This window comes from Aegilops tauschii, chromosome 7 (genome assembly GCF_002575655.3).
Source record: "Aegilops tauschii subsp. strangulata cultivar AL8/78 chromosome 7, Aet v6.0, whole genome shotgun sequence".
NCBI classification, from domain to species: Eukaryota; Viridiplantae; Streptophyta; class Magnoliopsida; order Poales; family Poaceae; genus Aegilops; species Aegilops tauschii.
This window is the reverse complement of record NC_053041.3, coordinates 32,761,047-32,784,716: the sequence shown is the minus strand read 5'-3', so window position 1 is coordinate 32,784,716 and position 23,670 is coordinate 32,761,047. Positions and strand designations below refer to the sequence as shown.

Sequence of the window (23,670 nt, the reverse complement as noted above, 5' to 3'; positions counted from 1 at the left end):
TGGGCATCCAGGTCCCGCTATTGGTTATTGACCGGAGACGTGTCTCGGTCATGTCTACATAGTTCTCGAACCCGTAGGGTCCGCACGCTTAAAGTTACGATGACAGTTTTATTATGAGTTTATGTATGTTGATGTACCGAAGGAGTTCGGAGTCCCGGATGAGATCGGGGACATGACGAGGAGTCTCGAAATGGTCGAGACGTAAAGATCGATATATTGGATGACTATATTCGGACTTCGGAAAGGTTCCGAGTGATTCGGGTATTTTTCGGAGTACCGGAGAGTTACGGGAATACGTATTGGGCCTTATTGGGCCATACGGGAAAGAAGAAAAAGGGCCTCAAGGGTGGCCGCACCCCTCCCCTTGGTCTGGTCCGAATTGGACTAGGGAAGGGGGGCGCCCCCTTCCTTCCTTCTCTTTTTCCCTTCCTCTTTTCCTATTCCATATGGGAGGTGGAATCCTACTAGGACTAGGGAGTCCTAGTAGGACTCCACACTTGGTGCGCCCCCTCCTAGGGTCGGCCTCCTCCTCCCTTGCTCCTTTATATACGGGGGCAGGGGGCACCCCAGAGACACAACAATTGATCCTTGAGATCTCTTAGCCGTGTGCGGTGCCCCCCTCCACCATATTACACCTCGATAATACCGTTGCGGAGCTTAGGCGAAGCCCTGCGCCGGTGGAACGTCATCATCGTCACCACGCCGTCGTGCTGACGAAACTCTCCCTCAACACTCGGCTGGATCGGAGTTCGAGGGACGTCATCGAGCTGAACGTGTGTAGAACTCGGAGGTGCCGTGCGTTCGGTACTTGATCGGTCGGATCGTCAAGACGTACGACTACATCAACCGCGTTGTGATAACGCTTCCGCTGTCGGTCTACGAGGGTACATGGACAACACTCTCCCCTCTCGTTGCTATGCATCACCATGATCTTGCGTGTGCGTAGGAATTTTTTTGAAATTACTATGTTCCCCAACAAGATCATCATCATCGGGCACTGGTTCCTCTTGATCTTCAGCAGCTTCTCCCGTTGCAGAAACACCGTATTCAGGGGGCACATAGTTGTCATCGTCCTCTTCTTCTTCGCCGCCTTCCATCATAACTCCTATTTCTCCGTGCCTCGTCCATACATTATAGTGTGGCATGAAACCCTTGTAAAGCAGGTGGGTGTGAAGGATTTTTCGGTCAGAGTAAGACTTCGTATTCCCACATTTAGGGCATGAACAACACATAAAACCATTCTACTTGTTTGCCTCAGCCACTTCGAGAAAATCATGCACGCCCTTAATGTACTCGGAGGTGTGTCTGTCACCGTACATCCATTGCCGGTTCATCTGCGTGCATTATATATAATTAAGTGTGTCAAAAACCATTACAGAACATCATGAATAGATAATTAAGTGACCAAATTAATAGAAGTTCATCATCACATTAAAACCAAAGTAGATACATAGTTCTCATCTAACAACATATAGCTCTCCAGAGCATCTAATTAATTAAACCATACATCTAAAGTAAGAATTTTTTTCCTTTCAGAAAGAAGATAAGAACAAGAGGCTCACCACGGTGGTGCCGGCGACGAGATCGGCGCGGGCGATCGACGGTGGTGAAGACGGGATTGGGACGTGACGGGCCGCTAAACCTAGACAAATCTCGAGGAAAATGGAGCTTTGAGGTCGAGCTTCGAGAGGAGAAAGCTTAACTAGTGTGGCTCGGGCATTTCATCGAACACCTCATGTGCATAGGAGGTGAGCTAGAGCACCACAAAGCCCTCCCCTCGCCGACCAGAGAAAAACAGATCACTGGAGTGCTCTGCTCGCGGGCGAGGGGTATATATAGGCACCTCATTGGTCCCGGTTCGTGGCATGAACCGGGACTAAAGGGCAGCCTGTGGTCCCGGTTCAAGTCACCAACCGGGACCAATGGTGCTGGGCCAGGAGCGAGGCCCATTGGTCCCAGTTCGTCCCACCAACCGGGACCAAAGGTGCCAGACGAACCGGGACCAATGCCCCCACGAGGCCCGGCAGGCCCCTGGCCTCACGAACCGGGACCAGTGCCCCCATGGGTCCCAGTTCTGGACTGAACCGGGACTAATGGGCTGACCCGGCCTGAACCAAAGCCCTCTTTTCTACTAGTGCATCTTTGACGAGAGGCATCCCGTACTCGTATCTGTGTTCCTCCACCTCCAAGAAATCATAATGTACATCGTCGGGTAGGTAATCTCCAAGATTGCTATAACCGGGCACCATCCTCGGATCATTAGCGACGATGTCGCTAGACACCTTGAGCGGGGGGCATGATTGGTTCGCTTGTTCGCCGAGCTGGGCAATTTTTTTCCCAGCTCGTCGTTCTTTTAACCTTTGATCACTGACAGTACTTCCCGACCGCTCCGCTTCGACAAATGTCTTTGCAATAATGCGCTCATAGTTGCCTTTCGGCGGAGACTTTGGTGGTTTTGTCAGGGCAGCCAGAGTGCGCTTCGCTTTCACCGGATCTACCTTCTCCTCCGGAGGTGGATGTTTATTTGCTTTCACCCCTTCAAAGAAGTTTGTCACTTCGGCTCGCACGATCTTCGTGGTTTCCTCCTCGGTCCTCTCGTATGGTAACTTCTCTGGAGTCTTCAGAGAAGGATCGAATCTGTATTGCCTCCCGCCTCTGGCTGTACTGCTAGACGTCGGCAGAGCAGACGGAGCGGCTGCGGCTGTCTTCTTTCCTTGCTTACGAGGCGGAGGAGAAGGACTACGACGCGCCGGAGCAGCCGGAGCGGCGGCGGGTCTCTTCCGCCCTTGCTGACGAGGCAGAGAAGGAGGAGGTTGGCTGCTCGGGCGCGCCGGCGCAGGCGGAGAAGGAGGCGGAGTGCCGCCACGCGCCGGAGAAGGAGGCTGAGTGCCCTGATCACTCGCCGGAGGAGGAGGCGGAGGAGGAGGAGGCGGAGGCGTCCAGTTCGGAAGGTTGATGAGCTCCTTCCGCCATAGGCATGGAGTCTTCAGAGCAAAACCCACCCGAGTCTCCCCTTCACCGGTAGGGTGGTCAAGCTGGAGGTCCTCAAATCCCTCCGTATTTCGTCCACCGTCACCCTAGCATATCCTTCTGGAATCGGACGACAGTGAAAAGTTGCGCCGGGTTCAGGAGGTCGAACAGAGCCGACAGCCGCCTTGACTTTGAAGTTCTGCCATTGCGTCATAAGGTGGCAATGTTGAGACTCCGTGATAGCATCCACGGGGTAGCTAGCAGGAGCAGTCAAGACATGCTCCGGCTGAAGCAGCTCGGTGGAAGCCACGCTGCTTCTCCGCTGAGATGGCGGGGTAGCTTCGGGGGTAGTTTCGGGAGGTCGCTTGCTGCGAGCTACGTCTCGTTCCTCTAGCGCTTGAAACCTTTCGTGCAGCTTCTGAATTTGGGTCTGCTCCACTTTTTTCCTCCTCTCCTGGCATTTGTAACCGCCTGCGTCCGGAAAACCATCCTTCCACGGAACAGAACCTGGCATGCCTCGTGTCCGTCCAGGGTGCTCAGGATTCCCGAGGGCCATTGTGAGCTCGTCGTTCTCTCTGTCTGGAACGAACGTCCCTTGCTGCGCTGCATCGATATAGTGCTGAAGCCTCTTGACTGGTATTCTCATTTGCTCGTCCGTCCAAACGCACTTCCCTGATACAGGGTCCAAGGTTCCGCCAGCCCCGAAGAACCAAGTCCGGCAACGGTCTGGCCAGTTCATTGTCTCTGGTTCGATCCCTTTATCAAGCAGATCATTCTCAGCCTTGGCCCACTTAGGCCGGGCTTTGAGGTAGCCACCTGACCCCGTGCGATGGTGAAGCTTCTTCTTCGCAGCATTTTTCTTGTTTGTCAATGACATCTTCTTACTCTTTTTCGATGTCTTGTGGGCCACAAATGCGGGCCAGTGATCTCTGATCTTCTCATATTTGCTGATGAATTCTGGTGTCTCTTCTTTGTCGACAAACGTTTTCAGCTCATTCTTCCACCTCCTGAATAGGTCTGCCATCTTCTTAAGAGCATGAGACTTGATTAATTGCTCTTTAACTGGCTTCTCCGGATCCTCCTCTGGCGGTAGGGTGAAATTTGCCTTCAGCTCAGTCCAAAGAAAATCTTTCTGCATATCATTGACATAAGATACCTCAGGGTCTTCCTTCTTAGGCTTATACCATTGGTGGATGCTGATCTGGATCTTGTCCCTAACAAGAACCCCGCACTGAGCAGCAAATGCTTCCTTTGTCCGGATGGGTTCAATCGGTTGGCCGTCGCGCGCGATTGCTGTGATCTCAAACCTTTCATCCGAGCGCAACCTTTTCTTCAGGCCTCGTCTCTTTACCGAATTTTTGCTCGATCCGGAGGGCTAGAAAAAAGAACAAAGACGAGAGTTAATTAATATGTGTACATACCAAAACAATGAATGCATCAATTAGCTAGTCAGCATAGGCTTAACTAATATATTTACCTGGCCGGACTCTGTTCGGTCACCGGAGCCGTCACCACGGGCTCCTTCTTGCACCAGCATTGGGTCACTGGAGCCATCATAATCATGTCTTTCCTCCTCCACTCTTCGATCACCGTAGCCTGCTTTTCACCATGTTCTTCCAGACCATCATTGTCGTTAAGATACAACAAGACATCACCTCCGGCTAAGATTATGTCCCCCAACACCTCTTCTGCTTCCTCGTCTCGTCCGTGCTCCATTGTTTCTGCAAATATTACAACATGGCAATTATTACACAAACATGACAGCAGGTGGATATATTAGTGCAAACGTAGACCTAGCTTATTCCGGGTTTGGGGTGGCCTCGGCAACGCTTCAAGGGTAGGGGCGCGGCGGGAGGGGGTAGGAGACCGACATCGTTTTTTTCTAGGGTTTGGGTGTCCTCGAGAGTTTTGTTCGAGCGAGAGGGCCCGGGGGTGCTCCCGTGGTATAAGTTATCACGGTCAAAGTTATCCGGGAGGGGGTTATATCGACAACGACGACATACATATATGGGAAAATAATGTTATCGGGGAGGGGGTAGGTCGACCCCCCCCCTCGGGACACGGGGTATATCGAAAAGAGGAGAAGAAGAAAGGAATAGAGGAGAAGAAGATATTCTATTTTCTCTTCTTCTCCTCTATTCCTTTCTTCTTCTCCTCTTCTTTTTCTTCTTTTTTCTTCTTCTTATTTATTTCTCCTCTTCTTCCTCTCCTCTTCTTCTCCTTTCTTCCTCTTCTTATTTTCCTTTTTCCTCTCATTCTTTTTCTTCTTCTTCCTTTCCTAGCTAGATATATAAAACTTTTCTAAAAATGTAACTTTTGCATACATACATGGAAAAAAATGTTATCGGGGAGGGGGTATATCGACCCCCCCCCCCTCGACCCTCTTTTCCTTCTTCTTCCTTCTTCATTCTTCCTCTTTTCTTCTCCAACACAAAACACATCTCATTTCATCCAAAAATAATTCTTTGCATATGAACATACATACATTTACTTTTTTTCTTAAATGTTACATATGAACATTTTCTTAAATGAGCATATGAACATTTTCTTAAATATTAATGAGCATATGAACATACATATCACCAAAAAATAGACCTTTTTCTTGGTGACAAAAAAATGCAAAAACGAGCATTATACAGCATATATAGAGCATTATACAGTGAACATACATACATACATACATCGTAACAAAAAATGAAAAATAGGCCGGTGGTCGGCGACGGCGACGATGGTTGGCGGCGGCGCGCGCTTACGGATGGTGTGCGGGGACGGCAATGAGAAGGAAAGGGGAGGAGGCAGGGGCTCACAGCGCGGGGAAGGGTCGAGGTCGCCGGCCGGAATCGGTGCGGCGGCGGACGAACGGCCTCGGGGATGAACGGGTCGCGGGAGCCGGCGTGGTGCTTCCCCGCAGCGACGGCGACGACGGGCGCGGGCGACGGCGACGACGGGCGCGGGCGACGGCGACGGCGTTGGCGGGGGCGGCGGGCAGCGTCGTCGGGTAGCCTGGCGCCGACGGGGCAGGGGCGACGACGGGGGCGCGCGGACGGCGTCGGGGCGGTGCGCGGACGGCGTCAGGGCGGCGGGCGGCGTCGGGGCAGCGGACGGCGTCGATCTAGGCAGCCTGGCGGCGTCGATGAGCTCCGCGCCGTCGGGCGGGCCGGGGGGCAACTGGCGATGAGTTCGTCAAATTTTCCTAGGTGCTACTTATATACCCAGGCCTTTGGTCCCGGTTCATAGCAGCAATCGGGACCAAAGACACCCTTTGGTCCCGGTTGGTGGCACCAACCGGGACTAAAGGGGGGGGCATTGGTCCCGGTTGTTGCCACGAATCGGGACCAAAGGGTGGCATTGGTCCCGGTTCGTGCCACCAACCGGGACCAATGGCCTTGCACAACGGCGTGGTGGTGGGAGTTTAGTCCCACCTCGCTAGTTGAGAGCGTCGACTACCTGTTTATAAGCACTGCTGCCTGCTCACTCACGAAATCCTCTGAACTGCAGGCCTATGGGCCTAATTTGACACTGCTTTGCTTGTGGGCCTGCTGCAGGCCTGAATCCTGGCCCAACTAGCTGGGTTTCTAGTCGTATTCAGGCCGTGGTGGCCCAGGAGGTGGCATTTTTTATTTTTTTTCCATTTTTTTGTTTTCTTTGTTGCTTTATTTTTTATTTTGTTTCTACTTAAACCAAAATACTTACTGTTGCTATTTTATTTATTTTATTAAGGTTTATTTATTTTGTTTTATTATAGTTTATTTTATTTTATTTTATTTTGTTTCTACTTATTTATTTTATAAAAGTTTATTTTATTTTGTTTCTACTTATTTATTTTATTTTATTTCTACTTATTTATAAAATTTTATTTTGTTTATACTGATTTATTTTATTTTCTTTTTTGCTTTTTGTATTTATTTTATGAAAATTCTTTTTGCTTTTAATGTTTTGAACAGAAAATACTTTGATAATTTTAGTTGCATAAATTCTATATAATTTTAGTTTCAATAATACTAGAGGTTTATACAAGCTTTTTAGTTGATTTCTTTAGTACCGGTTCTTTCTGACTTCATTTGTTATTTTTCATTCATTTATTGATTATTTTGAGCTATAAGACCCTGAAATTGAAAAGCATTTCAAATAAACTCTGAAAAGGTTGAAAGTTGGCATGGTATCATCATTTTATCCACGTAGCATGTGCAAAAAAGTTGAGAGGATTACGGCAAAAACTGGATTCACTTTGTGTACAAAACGGACAATGGTATCATACTCGTCTGTTACAAAGTTGGCATGGTATCATCATAATAGTTGCGGGAGAAAGTCTTCACTTTTTCTTCGCTTGTGTCATTTGCTTATTGCGCTGTAACCATGAATAATCTTCATCGTTTATCAGGATGCTTGGGTCAGCCTTGACTTTGAAGGGACGAAAACTCCTCTGTTATCAAGGGATTTCATTTTCTTGAACTTATTTGAACTCCAGGCTTTTTGTGTGTTCAAAATGCACCATTCAAAGCCACATCATCAATTTTCAACCCTTTCTGACTTCATTTGTTATTTTCATGCAGTGACTGATTGTTTTGAGCTAAATGACCCTAAAATTGAAAAGCCCTACAAATGAACTCTGAAAAGGTTGAAATTGGCATGGTATCATCATTTCACCCACATAGCATGTGCTAAAAAGTTGAGAGGGTTAAAGCAAAAGCTGGATGCACTTCGTGAACAAAATGGACAATCTCTTTCGAAGTATCAGGGTTTCGGACGAAAACTCATCTGTTACAAAGGGATTTCATTTTCTTGAACTTATCTGAACTCCAGACTTTTTGTGTGTTCAAAATGCACCATTCAAAGCCACATCATCAATTTTCAACCCTTTCTGACTTCATTTGTTATTTTTCATGTAGTGACTGATTGTTTTGAGCTAAATAACCCTGAAATTGAAAAACCCTACAAATGAACTCTGAAAAGGTTGAAAGTTGGCATGGTATCATCATTTCACCCACATAGCATGTGCTAAAAAGTTGAGAGGGTTACGGCAAAAGCTGGATGCACTTCGTGAACAAAATGGACAATCTCTTTCGAAGTATCAGGGTTTCGGACGAAAACTCATCTGTTACAAAGGGATTTCATTTTCTTAAACTTATTTGAACTCCAGACTTTTTGTGGGTTCAAAATGCACCATTCAAAGCCACATCATCAATTTTTAACCCTTTTCTGACTTCATTTGTTATTTTTCATGTAGTGACTGATTGTTTTGAGCTAAATGACCCTGAAATTGAAAAACCCTACAAATGAACTCTGAAAAGGTTGAAAGTTGGCATGGTATCATCATTTCACCCACATAGCATGTGCTAAAAAGTTGAGAGGGTTACGGCAAAAGCTGGATGCACTTCGTGAACAAAATGGACAATCTCTTTCGAAGTATCAGGGTTTCGGACGAAAACTCATCTGTTACAAAGGGATTTCATTTTCTTGAACTTATTTGAACTCCAGACTTTTTGTGTGTTCAAAATGCACCATTCAAAGCCACATCATCAATTTTCAACCCTTTCTGACTTCATTTGTTATTTTTCATGTAGTGACTGATTGTTTTGAGCTAAATGACCATGAAATTGAAAAACCCTACAAATGAACTCTGAAAAGGTTGAAAGTTAGCATGGTATCATCATTTCACCCACATAGCATGTGCTAAAAAGTTGAGAGGGTTACGGCAAAAGCTGGATGCACTTCGTGAACAAAATGGACAATCTCTTTCGAAGTATCAGGGTTTCGGACGAAAACTCATCTGTTACAAAGGGATTTCATTTTCTTGAACTTATTTGAACTCCAGACTTTTTGTGTGTTCAAAATGCACCATTCAAAGCCACATCATTTATTTTTAACCCGTTCTGACTTCATTGGTTATTTTTCATGTAGTGACTGATTGTTTTGAGCTAAATGACCCTGAAATTGAAAAACCCTACAAATGAACTCTGAAAAGGTTGAAAGTTGGCATGGTATCATCATTTCACCCACATAGCATGTGCTAAAAAGTTGAGAGGGTTACGGCAAAAGCTGGATGCACTTCTTGAACAAAATGGACAATCTCTTTCGAAGTATCAGGGTTTCGGCGGAAAACTCATCTGTTACAAAGGGATTTCATTTTCTTGAACTTATTTGAACTCCAGACTTTTTGTGTGTTCAAAATGCACCATTCAAAGCACATCATCAATTTTCAACCCTTTCTGACTTCATTTGTTATTTTTCATGCAGTGACGGATTGTTTTGAGCTAAATGACCCTGAAATTGAAAAGCCCTACAAATGAGCTCTGAAAAGGTTGAAAGTTGGCATGGTATCATCATTTCACCCACATAGCATGTGCTAAAAAGTTGAGAGGGTTACGACAAAAGCTGGATGCACTTCGTGAACAAAATGGACAAGTTCTTTCGAAGTATCAGGGTTTCGGACGAAACTCATCTGTTACAAAGGGATTTTATTTTCTTGAACTTATTTGAACTCCAGACTTTTTGTGTGTTCAAAATGAACCATTCAAAGCAGAGACTGATTTTGAATGGTGCATATTCAACACACAAAATGTCTGTAAAGATCGCCAACCCCAGCATAGATGCGCCTATAGAGAGAATTCAACCTAAATTCATAATAAATTTCTATGAATTTCAGAGAAATTCGCTCTGAATTTAGGTCAAATTCCCTGTATAAGGGCATCTATTTTCACTTTGAGAGGAGCTCAACAAGGCAGAGAGGGACGGGCTTATAAACCGGTGTGAGCGCCCTTCGGTTGGCGAGGTGGGACTGAACTCTGACCGCAACGAGGACCAACCCTTTAGTCCCGGTTTGTGGCACAAACCAGGACTAATGGTCATGGGCCAGGGGCGAGGCGCATTGGTCCCGGTTCGTGCGTGGAACCGGGACCAATGGCCCACGTGGCCCGGCCGGCCCCCTGGGCTCACGAAACGGGACAGTTGCCTCCTTTGGTCCCGGTTCGTGAGCGAACCAGGATTAATGGTATTACGAGGGCCGAACCAATGCCCTGTTTTCTACTAGTGGCATTGCTCTTCTCTTTATATATCTCTAAACCATATGCAACTAATTTTCTTGCAGGTGTTGCTCATGAGGTTCTGAGATGTACATTTGGTCTGGATACGAGGGGTTCCGGCTAGCCCAGGCGTTTGAGGCCGACTTGAGGCGCCCGTCTGGGTCGGGTTTTTTTTTACCTGTCACTGACCGGACCCTCCGCCCGGGCATATGAGGGGGTTTAGGGTGCTTAGCTGTAGATGCTCTTAGAGGGGAAAAAAATGTATCGAAACACTACACAGTTTCAGTTACCACTATGTCTATTTGTAGCCTTCAATAACTCATACAAACTAATATCTCTATCAGAAGTATCGAAACACAACATTTGCATTTTGAAGGAGAAATTCTCTTCCATCAATATTGCTAGACACTAGAGCCCGTTGACCTTAAGCACAATGTTATTTTTTTTATGTAAAAAAAGAAACACATCCTGATTTTCTTCATGTTGTTGATATTTCATAGTCATGCTAGCTGACGACATTGCTCATGAGTTGCTCCATTCAGCATCACACATTCATTGGTTACTTGCAGCTATATGCTCTCTCGTTTTGCCACAAAGTATATATGTCTTGTGTCGATATATAGTAGACCTTTGCAGTTTGGACCAGTTTTCATTTCAACATATATTGTCAGTCCAACTAGCTAGCTCTTCTGAGTTGCTCGAGCAAAAAAAAAATTGTGAGATTTTTAGAGTATAAACTAAAATCCAAACTTAATAACAAAAGAAAGGGAGAGGTCATCACCTGGGCCGTATCTTAGCCCATGTGCGCTGCGCATAAGCTGGGCCTGGCCCCCGTTTTATTTCGGCCAAATTCATCCATCCGCGGCTTTATCTTCTCACCTTCTCAACTAGATGATCGATTCCAAAAAAAAAAACTGTTGGGGCCGACTCTCTCGGCTCCCTTCTCTCCCGGCTGCTCGCAAAACCAACACAAGAGCAATGGAGAAACAGGTGTTTTGGTGAGCTGCCGTATTACACAGACAAGCCCTTTTCTTCTTTCTATTCTCTTGTCAAATGAGCATGGTTTACAACCATATACTTAAATAGACCCACGCACACACTAACCCAGCCTCCACACGCACATGCAGCCAGTTTGTTTCCTTGATGCTGGAATTTAGTCTATTTTAGACAGCCCAATAACTATTTCAGAAATTCCTAATAAATCATATAGGCCCATTTAGCCCATTTGTGCAAGACAAGGGATACTACTAAAGTTTAGTCCCACATTACTAGTTTAGTGGGAGTTGGACCTCCTTATAAGGGAGGTTCTTTCCCCACTTGTATGAGCATGAGAACAAGAGGGATATCCACGCGCGCTCCTCCTCCGCCGCCCGCCGCGGCTCGGCAATATCTAAATTTTTGCCACGGGTTGTGGAATGTTTTCGCTGTAGTGAACATTGAATACGAACGCTGCACCCTTCGGCTGCTGCCTGTTCGTTTCATCTCCCGCGTTCCCTTCAGTTCCCGGCGCAGCCTCTCGCCTCCTTCTCTTGCGCCTATAAAAGGGAGGTCGCTCCTCTCAGAGAAACACACCAGAACTTCTTCTTCCTCTCGCCACCGGTTCCATTCTCTGAGCTGCTGTGTGCACCGCGAGTCGGGACAGTAGACCTCCGAAACCGCACCACTTTGAGTCTTGTACGGGAGAAGGGTGATAAGGTTTTTGGGGAGCGCTCCGCGCGACTACTGACTTCTTCATCACGGACTCCGACGACTACTTCCCCGACGACGACTTCTTCCCCGACGTCGACAACCTTATCGATGACATGGCTGGAGAGGATGTCGACCCCAAGTCCAGTGCTTCTACTGCTGCTGTCCCGAACGTGTTCTTGTTCTTTCTTTTAGGAGTCCTGCTACAGTTCTTGGCTCTAGTTTCTGCCCTACATATGTTAGGTTCTATGTCGTATAAGCAACTTCATCTAGTGTCTGTTCTAGATGTGTTTAGTTCAAGTTCATATATGCAGACGCTGTTTACCTTCTCTCTGTCAGATTGCATGACTTGCTTTATATTTGCTATATTAGTCATGCTTTATCTAGTATTTTCGTTAGCAAAATTATTTGGTAAATTGCTCATATTTCCAACACTTGATTCGCTCCATGTCCGAAGACTAGCTGCCTGTTCGGAAGTTCTCCCATCCCTTAACTCCACTCCGCTTGAGGAGCTGGTTTCAAGCCGCTCCCTGCTTTTGTGCTGGCGCTCCCTCCACTCCGGGAGCTGCAGTGGGGGAGCGGAGAGGATTCGAACAGGGCCTAAGACTAGAGCTATCATGCAGCTGACGAACTAACAACCTTGATCCACTTGGCTAACTAGCTAGCCTTCAGAGCATTGGGCTGGTTCACACAGGTAGGCTGTCACGCTCCACCTCCTGGTACCATGTCGCTTCACACAGCATTGTTGCATGGCTTCACGCCATGCTATACGGCCACGATGCATGGCCAGCTCGGCATCTCGCCTCGTGTACGCTGAAGGGAAGTTTCACCTGCCTACAATGCCCTAGACTCAAGACTACATGCATGAACGAAATCAAACTAAGACGCAAATACAAAAACATCAATATTACATCTAACAAAACCTAGATTGATCTTAACACCGGCCGTCTCCTCCCCAAATCCCTCGCCGGAAGCTCAGAAAAAAAAATCCCTCGCAGGCCGACCGAAATGCAGCTTCCTCCGCCGCATTCCTTCCGCGAGCATGAGGTAGCTTTCTCCTCCTCCCTCGTAAGCTTGTCGCGTCATCCTTGCTTGTACTGTAGAATCAGTTATGTTACGATCCCAAGAACACTTCTCTCAATCACTACGGACAACTCACTCAAATCACATAGAACAACTTGCAAAGGAGGGAGGGATTCGACAGAGCGGGGAGCGATTCCAGAGAGTAGAGAGGAGCCGCCCTTGTCAGTATCCTTCTGTTCAGTTCTACCCCCCTCCCCCCCCCCCCCCCCCCCCCCCCCCTCTTTCTAATTATACGCCCTTTTAGAGATTTCAATATAGACTAACTACATACAGATGTATATAGACATATTTTAAAATGTACTCACTCATTTTGCTATGTATGTAATCCATATTGGAATGTCTAAAAGGTGTTATATTTAGGAACCAATAGAGTATGGTCACCGTGGGGACCTCTCTTTGCGGCAAAAAGTCGGCGTTTCGCACAGGGCCGGGCAGGCCCATTTGCAGTGCCGCGTGGAGGCAACACGTTCGCGAGACGAAGAAAGGCAAAAATAATTGCGTTTTTGCTGTGCATCGAACAGACGACTTCTTACCAAGCAGCGCACTGTCCTAACCGCTGGGTCTGACAAACAGCCGTCCTAGATTTGCAGCTCTATATCTAAAGAACAAACCGATAGCGGCAAAACATAAATAAAAGTTCGCTAAAATTACCAAAAACTAAAAATGCGTGAGATGATTTGGACCGAAGACCTCCTGCGAGCTGCAAGTGATCAACATCGCTAGCCATCGTAATTCCTTAAATATCTGCTGGCCAAAATGGCCGCCCAGTTTATATGAAGTATAACTTGACACAGGTTTAATCTTTTCCTCAAACTTTCGAGAGTAATTTTCTTTTTGAGATTTCTGATTTTTTTTAAAAAAAATCGAACATTTTGTGAAACATAACATTTTTTTGGAATCTTAAACATTTTTCCAGAAAAAGGAACAAATTTGAAAATCCAAACATCTTTCAAAATTATGAACAAAATTTGGAAAACAGGAACAAAAAATGAAAACGGAAACATTGAAAATTGTTTTCCAAACGTGAACAATATTTGCATTTGCAAACAAAATTTGCAAACATGAAAATTTATTGAATTGGTGAAAAACCTGCAGAGAGCAGGAACATTTTTTTAATTTGTGAATATTTTTTGAAGTTTTTAACAAAAAATTCAATTTTAACAAAAATAAAAAAATGCGAACTTTTTGTGAAATTCACCAAATATTTTTTGAATTACGAACAAAATTTAAAAGCATGCGAATTTTTTGTATTTGTGCACATTTTCTGAAAACGTGAACACTATTAGATTTTTCTTTTTTTTGAAAACATAAACATTTTTGGAATTTGTGACCAAATTTTAAAATTTGGAACACTTTTTGAAATTCCTGACAATTTTTTTGTAATTTGTGAAAAAAATGAATATTGCAACATTGTTAAAAATTGACATACTGATTTTTTTTTAAATTTCGATCATTTTTGTAAAGAAGCATACATTTTTTGAAATTCTAAACTTTTTTGGTAAACCAGAACAAAAAAAGGAACACGGAAAAAGGGAAAAGGGAAGAGAATGGAAAAGGTAAAACGACAAAAGAAATAAAATAAAAAATAAACAGGGCAGAAGAAAAAACGATTAAACAAAAAAGAAACAGAAAAAAGAGAAAAAAACCGGTTCAGAAACGTTCTAGAAGGTTCCTAAAACCGGAATTAATCCGCTGTACTGTAGCGCGTTCGTTTCTGTTAATTGGGTCGGGCCATTTTGTTCGCTGGTCGCTCGCTCTGTGTAAATGAGCGACAATCTGCCGCAGAATGCGGCAGATAGGATTTCACGCTTCTCTGAACCTTCCCTACTTGTTGGCTGATGGGGTTTCAGTTTCGTCGGTCTGAGCTTGCTCTTGTCACCGTTCTTCAGCTCGTTCCACTTTAGCATTCTTTTTTTTTTTTTTGGTTGCGAATCCACTTGAGCATTCTTGGCCAGGGAAAGCACACCACTGCATCTGGCTGTTACAAGTTCGCGCGAGCTCAGTCAATTAGAAATGGTGCAGACAATGGACCACCGGTGGCCACAGTGGGAGAGGATGAGCATGGTGATCACATCTGTAATCAGCAGCCTAGCAACGAAAGAATGGTCGTCTCGGTGATCTCGGAACATACAATTGTTATATAGTGCATCACCATCGCCATGGTTTCAGCCTGTGGAAAATTTGCAGCCGTGTGTGTTGGTAATGTTGCCGGGCAGAAGGCGATGCCTTGTAATGCAGACTTCACTTGGAAAGCAAATTTCAGTGGATTTCTGCGGATTATCTATGGCTTTTTACAGTCACCCTTTAATTTCCCTATTCAGTGAAACATGAGATGAGGTCAACCTTGAATCTGCAACCTCTACTGTTTTCACTCTTGAAAACTAAAACTATATATATGCTACTCCATGTCCGAAAACTTTATTGTGTCTAGTATTAGAAAACAAACCTATATGCGCTGCTCTATGAGCTGGAATTTTGAAAGAAGCTAAAAACTATGTTATTTTTATTCTGTAGACTGGCTAATTTTCCAACATGAACATTTGGGACCTTGCAGTATCTCGGTTCACTCAGAAAACTCAGTTGCATTTTTGACTGGCTGATCTAGACACTACACTACAGTCATTGTATGCTTGATACAATGCTTGCAGTATCGTCATGCAATTCTTGCATAAGGTACCATGGAACCCTTCATGCAACTCTTGCATTACGAACAAGCTAATTACTTTTACTCCTCATGAGTTGCAACTTTCAATATCACACTAACTATGCTGTCGCTTTAACTAAACTTCAGCCGGTGCTCTGCCTTGTTATATATCTTATCAGATGTTTCATAATTTTGTGTATGCATTTGTTTTGTTGCTTGATATGTGTCGGGCGTATTGCTAATGAGATGAGAGTTTAGAAGAAGCTGAAACTGAAAGGAGATGTGTGCTGGAACGTACAGTCAGTACAGCTCGGACAGAGACATGTCGCATATGGTTTGTTGCGTTGTTGATCATAGGGACATTCACATAGACCAAGTAGCGTTACAAAATACCGAGAATATTTCGAGCGAATTTTGTAGTTGAATTTTGAATTCAAATAAGTGAATGAACGAATATTAGAACCAGGGACCTCTCAAAACAGGAACTAGGTTGCTACCAACACGCCAGTGATAGAACTAGAGAGAGAGAATATTTGACCACACAATTGTGGGTTCCGTGTTACCTCACATATATGGACAGATTACAAGATAACCAAGGAAAGAAATCAATACAATCCTAAACATAATGGCCCGATTTATATGCAAATATAGGAGCACTAAATATGGCAGGGTATGATCTGATCAGATTGCCTAACAGCCCCCCGCAGTCACAACGGGAGATTCTCGGACGCTGAGACTGGACCGAAAATCCAAGAACAATGGCGATGGCAAGCCTTTGGTGAAGATGTCCGCGTACTGCCGGGAAGAAGGCACATGAAGAACTCGAATGTGCCCAAGCGCAACACGGTCTTGAACGAAGTGAAGATCGATCTCAATGTGCTTGGTGCGCTGATGCTGAACAAGATTCGTGGACATGTAGACGGCGCTGACATTGTCGCAAAAAACGACTGTGGCAGCAGGGAGAGGTCGGTTAAGCTCCTGGAGGAGTTGGCGAAGCCAACTTGCTTCAGCGACGGCATTAGCGACAGCTCGATACTCTGCCTCAGCGCTAGAGCGGGAGACGGTGCGCTGGCGCTTGGAGGACCACGAGACCAGGTTGTCGCCAAGGAACACACAGTAGCCGGATGTCGATCGGCGAGTGTCAGGACAACCAGCCCAGTCTGCATCAGTGTAAGCAACAAGGCGATCCGTAGAGGAGGGTGTGAGCTGAAGGCCATGGTGCAGGGTACCCTTGACGTAGTGGAGAACACGCTTGACCAAAGTCAAGTGCTGGTCACGGGGATCATGCATGTGAAGACAAATCTGCTGGACGGCGTAGGCGATGTCAGGACGTGTGAACGTCAGGTACTGAAGAGCACCGGCTAGACTCCGATACTCCGAAGGATCAGCAACAGGTGAGCCGACGGCAGCGGCCAGCTTGGGGGATGTGTCCACGGATGTTGAGGCAGGGTGGCAAGAGCTCATGCCAGCATGCTCGAGAATCTCGAGAGCATACTGGGTCTGCGAGAGGAATATCCCACAAGAGTCACGACGAACAGCAAGGCCGAGGAAGTGGTGTAGCTCACCCAAGTCGGTCATGGCAAACTCGGCGCTGAGAGCGGTAATTACACGTCAAGCAGAGTCGATGTAGAAGCCGTGAGGATGATGTCGTTGACGTAGAGGAGAAGATAAGCAGTCCCCATGGAACCATGCAGAGTGAATAGCGATGTATCCGACTTGGAGAAGGTGAAGCCGAAGGAGGTGATGAAGCTCGCAAAGCGGTGATACCACGCACGAGGAGCATGCTTCAGGCCATAGAGAGCTCGGTTGAGGCGGCACACATGGTCAGGACGAGCAGAGTCAACAAAGCCAGTTGGCTGGTGACAAAAGACCACCTCGTTAAGACGCCCATGGAGAAAGGCGTTCTTGACATCAAGCTGGCGAATCTTCCAGTTGGAGGAGAGTGCGATGGAGAGGATGACGCGGATGGTAGCTGGTTTAACCACCGGGCTAAAGGTCTCGTCAAAGTCGATGCCGTGCTCCTGGGAGAAACCACGGAGGACCCAACGTGCTTTGTAGCGGTCGAGGCTGCCATCGGGTTTGAACTTGTGACGAAACACCCACTTTCCGGAGACGACGTTGGTGTTGGCGGGAGGACGCACAAGAGCCCATGTGTCGTTGGCGAGAAGAGCACCATACTCGTCTGTCATAGCCGCGAGCCAGTTCAAGTCTTTGAGAGCACCACGCACAGACTTGGGAACTGGCGATGGGGCAACCGCGGGGGTGACAACAGGAGCGGTCGCGGCAACGGCATGAAGGTTGAGGCGCTCGCGAGGTCCGATGATCTTGCCAGCCTGTCGGCGGGTGACCATGCGATGAACCGGAACGACATGAGCCGGGGATGGTGGAGACGATGAAGTCGGCGGAGTCGTGGATGAGCTCGACGCGGGAGACGCAGCGCCAGAGCCCGCGTCCTCGAGATCAGCAGCAGATGCAGGGCCGTTGTCGGGCGAAGCCGGTACGGAAGCCTGCTGGGCCGTAGAGACCGGCGAGCGGGCCGGCAAGGTCGACGAGGCCGACTGGGCCGGCGAAGCAGGCAAGTGGGCCGGCGTGCTCGGTGACGAAGAAGACCGTACCGAGGTGGCTGGGGTAGGCGCGAAGCGGGGTCCAGCGGACCGACGCGGGCCAGCATGCATGGGAGGCACGGGAACCGAGGCAGGGACGTCGATCAGATCATCGTCCGGGGCTGATGGCGACGCGTGCTGCTGCATGTTAGACAGAGAAAAATTGGGTGCAAAGGGAAATCGAGTTTCGTCAAAAATCACGTGGCGGGAGATGATGCGACGAGACTCAATATCCATGCAACGGTAACCACGATGATTGGAGGGATAACCCAGAAAGACACACGCGGCAGAACGATGGGACAGTTTGTGGGGCATTGTGGCGGTGAGGTTGGGGTAGCATAGGCAGCTGAATGTGCAAAGGAGGGTATAATCTGGTGGTTTTGAGAAGAGGGCGGAAAAAGGACATGGGGCGGCGAGTGCTTTGGTGGGTAGTCTGTTTAGGAGATAGGTGGCGGTGTGGAGAGCTTCGACCCAGAAATTTGGAGGCATACTCGCTTGGAATAGGAAGGTGCGTTTAATGTCGTTGACCGTACGAATGATGCGTTCAGCTTTACCGTTTTGTGGGGAAGTATAGGGACACGAGAAACGCAGCTGAATCCCATGGTGAGCGGAGAGATTCTGGGGGGCGTGGTTGTCGAATTCTCGTCCGTTATCGCACTGAATAGCTTGGAGAGAGAGAGAACTGCGTGGCGACATAAGCACGAAAGTTAGACAGTAGGGAAAAAGCTTCAGATTTTTTACGTAGAGGATACGTCCATAGGTAGTGAGTGAAGTCATCTAAAATAACAAGAAAGTATTTATAACCAGAAACACTCGCAACAGGTGAAGTCCAAAGATCACAGTGTATTAATTCAAACGGACGATGAGTATTTGTTGTAGAAGTAGAAAAAGGTAAACGAACATGACAGCCAAGTTGACAAGCATGGCATAAACTAGGATCCTTGAGCACTTTATTAATAGGGAGTGATAATGACGAGGCGAGGCGCCGGAATGCTTCGAGACCAGGGTGGCCGAGGCGCCGGTGCCAGAGGCTGGAGTCGACGGTGAAGGCGGTGTGGGCGTGCGGCAAGGAAGAGGTCGGGTATAGATCATCCGAGCTACTGCACCGAAGAATCACGGCTCCTATCCTGAGATCCTTCACAGAAAAACCCCAAGGGTCAAATTCAACCGAGCATAAGTTGTCACGAGTAAACTGACGAATAGAAATTAAATATTTAACGATGCGAGGGGTGACGAGAACATCACGAAGAGTGAGTTTATGAGAGGAAGAAGTAGAAAGGGTTGCATGGCCGGAGTGAGAGACAGGAAGAGAAGAGCCATCACCGAACATGATGTGTTTATGTGGAAGATTAGAGGAAACAGAGGTGAGGTTACCAGCAGACGAAGACATGTGAGCGGAGGCTCCAGTGTCCATGATCCACTCCGTAGGAGCCTGCAGACTCATGGTGTTGAAGTAGTCGGCGAGGGCGGAGGGATCCCATGTCGGTGTCGAGGGGGAGCCGTAGGTGGGGTAGCCGCTGTAGGTGAAGGTCGCGGGTGATGGAGGCGCGGGCGACGGAGCTGGCAAGGCCATGTAGCCCTGAGCCGGGCGAGACGGTGATGCGGCAGGGTGCTGCCCGAGGAGGCTGGGAGCATGGCCGTGTCCAACGGCGGGGTAGATGGGTCCACCATGACCCGTCATCGGATACATGTGGATAGCGCCAGTCCATGGATTTTGCAGGCTGGGGAAGAACGGGGCGCCACCGCCACCCGTGTGCTTCTTCTTGCCCTTGTACCGGCCCGAGCCGGAGTTGTTGGGGGCGCCGGGGGCGCCGTAGCCAGGGCGCCCAGCATGCGGTTGCTGCGGCGGTGGAGCAGGGCCGCCGCGGGAGCCTCCCGCAGGCGTGGTGGTGTAGAAGACCGCGGCGGACGACAAGCGTGTGGACGACGGCTTGAATTCTTGGGGGAGAAGCATGTTGCGAAACTCAAGAAAAGTGGGGAAGGGCTTGAGGAGGGGCGCGAGGTTCCCGATTTCCTTGTAGTCGTCGTGGAGGCCCCTGATGGTGTTCCACACCAGGGCGTCGTCGGTGACGGGGGCGTTGACGTCCGCGAGGGCATCGGCGACCGTCTTCTGTTCGAGACAGTAGGCGGTGACGCTTTTGTCCCCTTGCTCGATGTTGCGGAACTTCTGGCCAAGGTAGCCCGCGCGGGCTTGCTGGTTGTCCCGGAAGAGAGCAGTGATGCCGCCGAGGACAGCGTAGGCGGTGGTGCCCGCTGCCATGACCATGTCGGCGATCTCGGAGGTGATGGAGCCGTACAGCCAGCGAAGGACCATGGAATCCATCCGCAGCCACTCCGCGTCGGCTAGAGGAGTCGCCGTGTCGAGATGGTCGGCGAGGGCGAATTGGGTGACCGCGATGGTGAGGTAGTACCGCCACTTGGTGAAGTTCGAGGCTTTGATGTCGAGGGTGACAGGGATGAGGCTCTTGATGTTTTGGATGGCCATGGCCTGAGCCCAAAGGGCGGCGTGGGGATGGGGAAGGTTGCCGGTGTCGGACATGGCGGCAACTGGGGAGGGAGAGGTGTTGCAGCGTGGAACGCGAGGGCGGCGGCGGTAGTGGAGAGGGGCGGAAGCGAATCGTTTGGCTGATACCATGATAGAACTAGAGAGAGAGAATGTTTGACCACACAATTGTGGGTTCCGTGTTACCTCGTATATATGGACAGATTACAAGATAACCAAGGAAAGAAATCAATACAATCCTAACCATAATGGCCCGATTTATATGCAAATATAGGAGCACTAAATATGGCAGGGTACGATCTGATCGGATTGCCTAACAGCCAGAACCAACTCTCATAGCATTAATTAGATCCTACGTACTTTACAGTAAATCGAGTGTTTAAATTCAAAATTTTTAAAAAAGGTATTTCTTGCTCGGTATGGCGATTTACCGAGGGGCACGGAAATACGCGGTAACCATGGAAAATCTTGAAATTTCGACCGGTAACCAAAACAGTAGATACATCACAGAAACTGTGGCACACATGTGAGATATTACAAAGAGAGATGAATCGCATGCACATGAGGTGAGACGCAGTGGAGAGAGTACACATGCAGCTGAAATTAATTCCCGAATTTCGTAACAGCCTTGTACTGATGAGATGAACGTATACTGTTTTTTTTTTTGCTGGCCAAAGTTTTGCAGTATATATTAGTAGATGAAAGCCTGCACTGTGCTTTTCTCATGATCTTGGGAGTGGGCCAGTCACATGTAGGGTTTTATCCCGCTATGCAACTTTTTAAGAACGAACAAATTCTAATTATCCCATCTTCTGAGTGCTTGCTCAAGCTAGCTTGTGCAGTCCTCATGGTATTGATGATGGAGGAGTTGTGGCATGCTGTGTCTACTTGATACATAGACGAAATTGATGCTTTTGTCTCAGAATTTTCACTGCAGAATGACATGTATGGCATTATTCCATTAACTAGATAAAAACTATTGCCAATACCAGGAGAGAGATACATTTTACATTCATGATAGGTAATAAACACTCTGAAATGTCCATTGAAAACTCAGAGCAGGTGTTGTACTGTTGTCCATGCTCTTATTTCAGATTTTTTTTCAGAAAGGAGGATTACCCCTGCCTCTGCATCAGAAAGATACATGCAGCCCCTTTATTAAGCAAAGTAACCGAAATTTCTGTGGTCTAGAACAAGCTCGCTCATAACTCAAAAAGTGATCAAAGAAGTAAAAGTTGCCATAATCGGCAAAAACAGAACGAGATGACTAAACACCTATCGTCCTATCCTATTACTAGACCGCCATCCAAACCGGGGTCTAGGATATCCCGAATTACCATCTCCCATCTGATAGACCCAGTAATCAAAGACTCCCTAGCTTCCGCAGGAATGAGCAACGACCATGTACGGATCCAAGCAGTGGCCCTGTAAATAACCTGCAGAAAATTTATACGAGTTTTTCTGTTAAAAACCATAGCATTTCTACAGTTCCATATAGCCCAAAGTAATGAACATACTCCTATCAGAATATGTCTCGCAATATTTGTCTCTACTCCATTTAACCACGTCCCAAATAACGTGTGAATACTATTTGGGAGGGGAGATATTAAAGGCTATATGAACTGAACGCAAAATAAGTTTGGCCAGCGGACAATAGACAAAGAGGTGTTTGATAGTTTCATCTTAATCACAAAAGCTACATCTTTAACTACCCTCCCAATTACGTTTTGGCAAGTTATCCTTAGTCAGAAATACCTCCTTATGAACAAACCACATGAAGAATTTGGTTTGTAACGACACTTTGATCTTCCAAATATGTATAGATTTCGGGATCGGACCGGACTCAATTAGGATCATATACATATATTTCACTGAAAAGATGTCGTTCATGGTTAATCTCTAGTGAATACTATCAGGCTGATAAGAGAGGTTAACATCTGTGAACCTTCTGACCAGATGTAGCCATGCTTCCAATCAATCTCCTACCAAAGATCTCCGGAATGGAATATTTAGAGGATTGGACTATAATACTATAGCAACGTAAGCATCCTTACGTTGTACAATGTTACAGAGAGACGGATATTGTGTGGCTAAGGGCGTTTCCCCAGAATCTAGTCGAATTACCGTTTTCAATGATGAATTTAGTTCTATGGAAGAAAGCTGCTTTCCTTGTCATCAACCCCTTCCACAAAGGTGAATCATTGGGTCTAACGATAACCTGGGCCAAGGTCTTAGATTGTAGGTACTTATTGCGTAAAATTTATACCCACGTGCCTTCGGTCTAAATAGAAAGACTGTACATCCATTTACTGAGCAGACATCTATTCTTTACCTCGAAATTCTTAATCCCAAGATCACCTTGGTCTTGGGCCTACAAATGATATACAATTTAGTAAGTATGTATTTCCTCTTTATTTCATCGCACTGCCAAAAGAATCGTAATCGGTAAAAGTCCAACCTTTTATGTACCTCTACAAGTACTTCAAAGAAGGAAAAAAGGAACATCAGCATACTCGTGAGCACTGAGTTTATTAGTACTAGCCGACCTCCGTATGACATAAGCTTACACTTCTAGCAGCTTAGTTTTTTTTCAAATAGATCTTCAATACACTTCCGCTCCTTGGTAGATAGCTTGCGATGGTGAAGTATGCCCAGATAACTAAACGATAGGGTACCCAGTTCACATCCGAATAGTTGTCTGTAAGCATCTTGTTCATCTTTGGCTCTCCCAAAACAAAACAATTCGCTTTTGTTAAAATTAAACCTTGTTCATCCGTATCAGCAAGTATCGCAATATAAATGAAGGTTTTCATTTCTTTCTTCAATTGAAAACTTCAAGGTAGCGAGTGATCAGATGCAAAATTACAGAAATCTTCTACTCCCTCCGATCAAAATTAATTGACGCACACTTACGTCAATTAATATTGTCCGGAGAGAGTATATTCACCATTACTGGACCCACCAGCTTCAGTAATAACACCAACCAATTGATGATTATAAAAAAATTAACCTTCAATTCATGGTTATAAATAATAGTATAGAGCAGAAGAACCGAGACGAGAAATGTGTACGTTATCCATGTCCGTTGGTATTTTCATCTTCCAATAATAATACACAAATGGAAAGTCCCAACTCTTTGAGAAAGGAGTTTCCAAGATT

The 23,670-nt window shown here is 46.7% G+C and overlaps 1 protein-coding gene across 1 annotated transcript; it reads right to left on the bottom strand.

Moving 5' to 3' along the window:
* Window positions 1-17,009: 17,009 nt before the first annotated feature.
* On the bottom strand, window positions 17,010-20,547 carry LOC141026705 (uncharacterized). Its single transcript, XM_073503549.1, has 2 exons — window positions 18,910-20,547; window positions 17,010-18,149 (listed from the first exon to the last, which is right to left on the bottom strand). The coding sequence occupies exons 1-2, from the start codon at window positions 20,545-20,547 to the stop codon at window positions 17,010-17,012; spliced, it is 2,778 nt and encodes a 925-aa protein (XP_073359650.1).
* Between the last annotated feature and the right edge of the window lie 3,123 nt (window positions 20,548-23,670).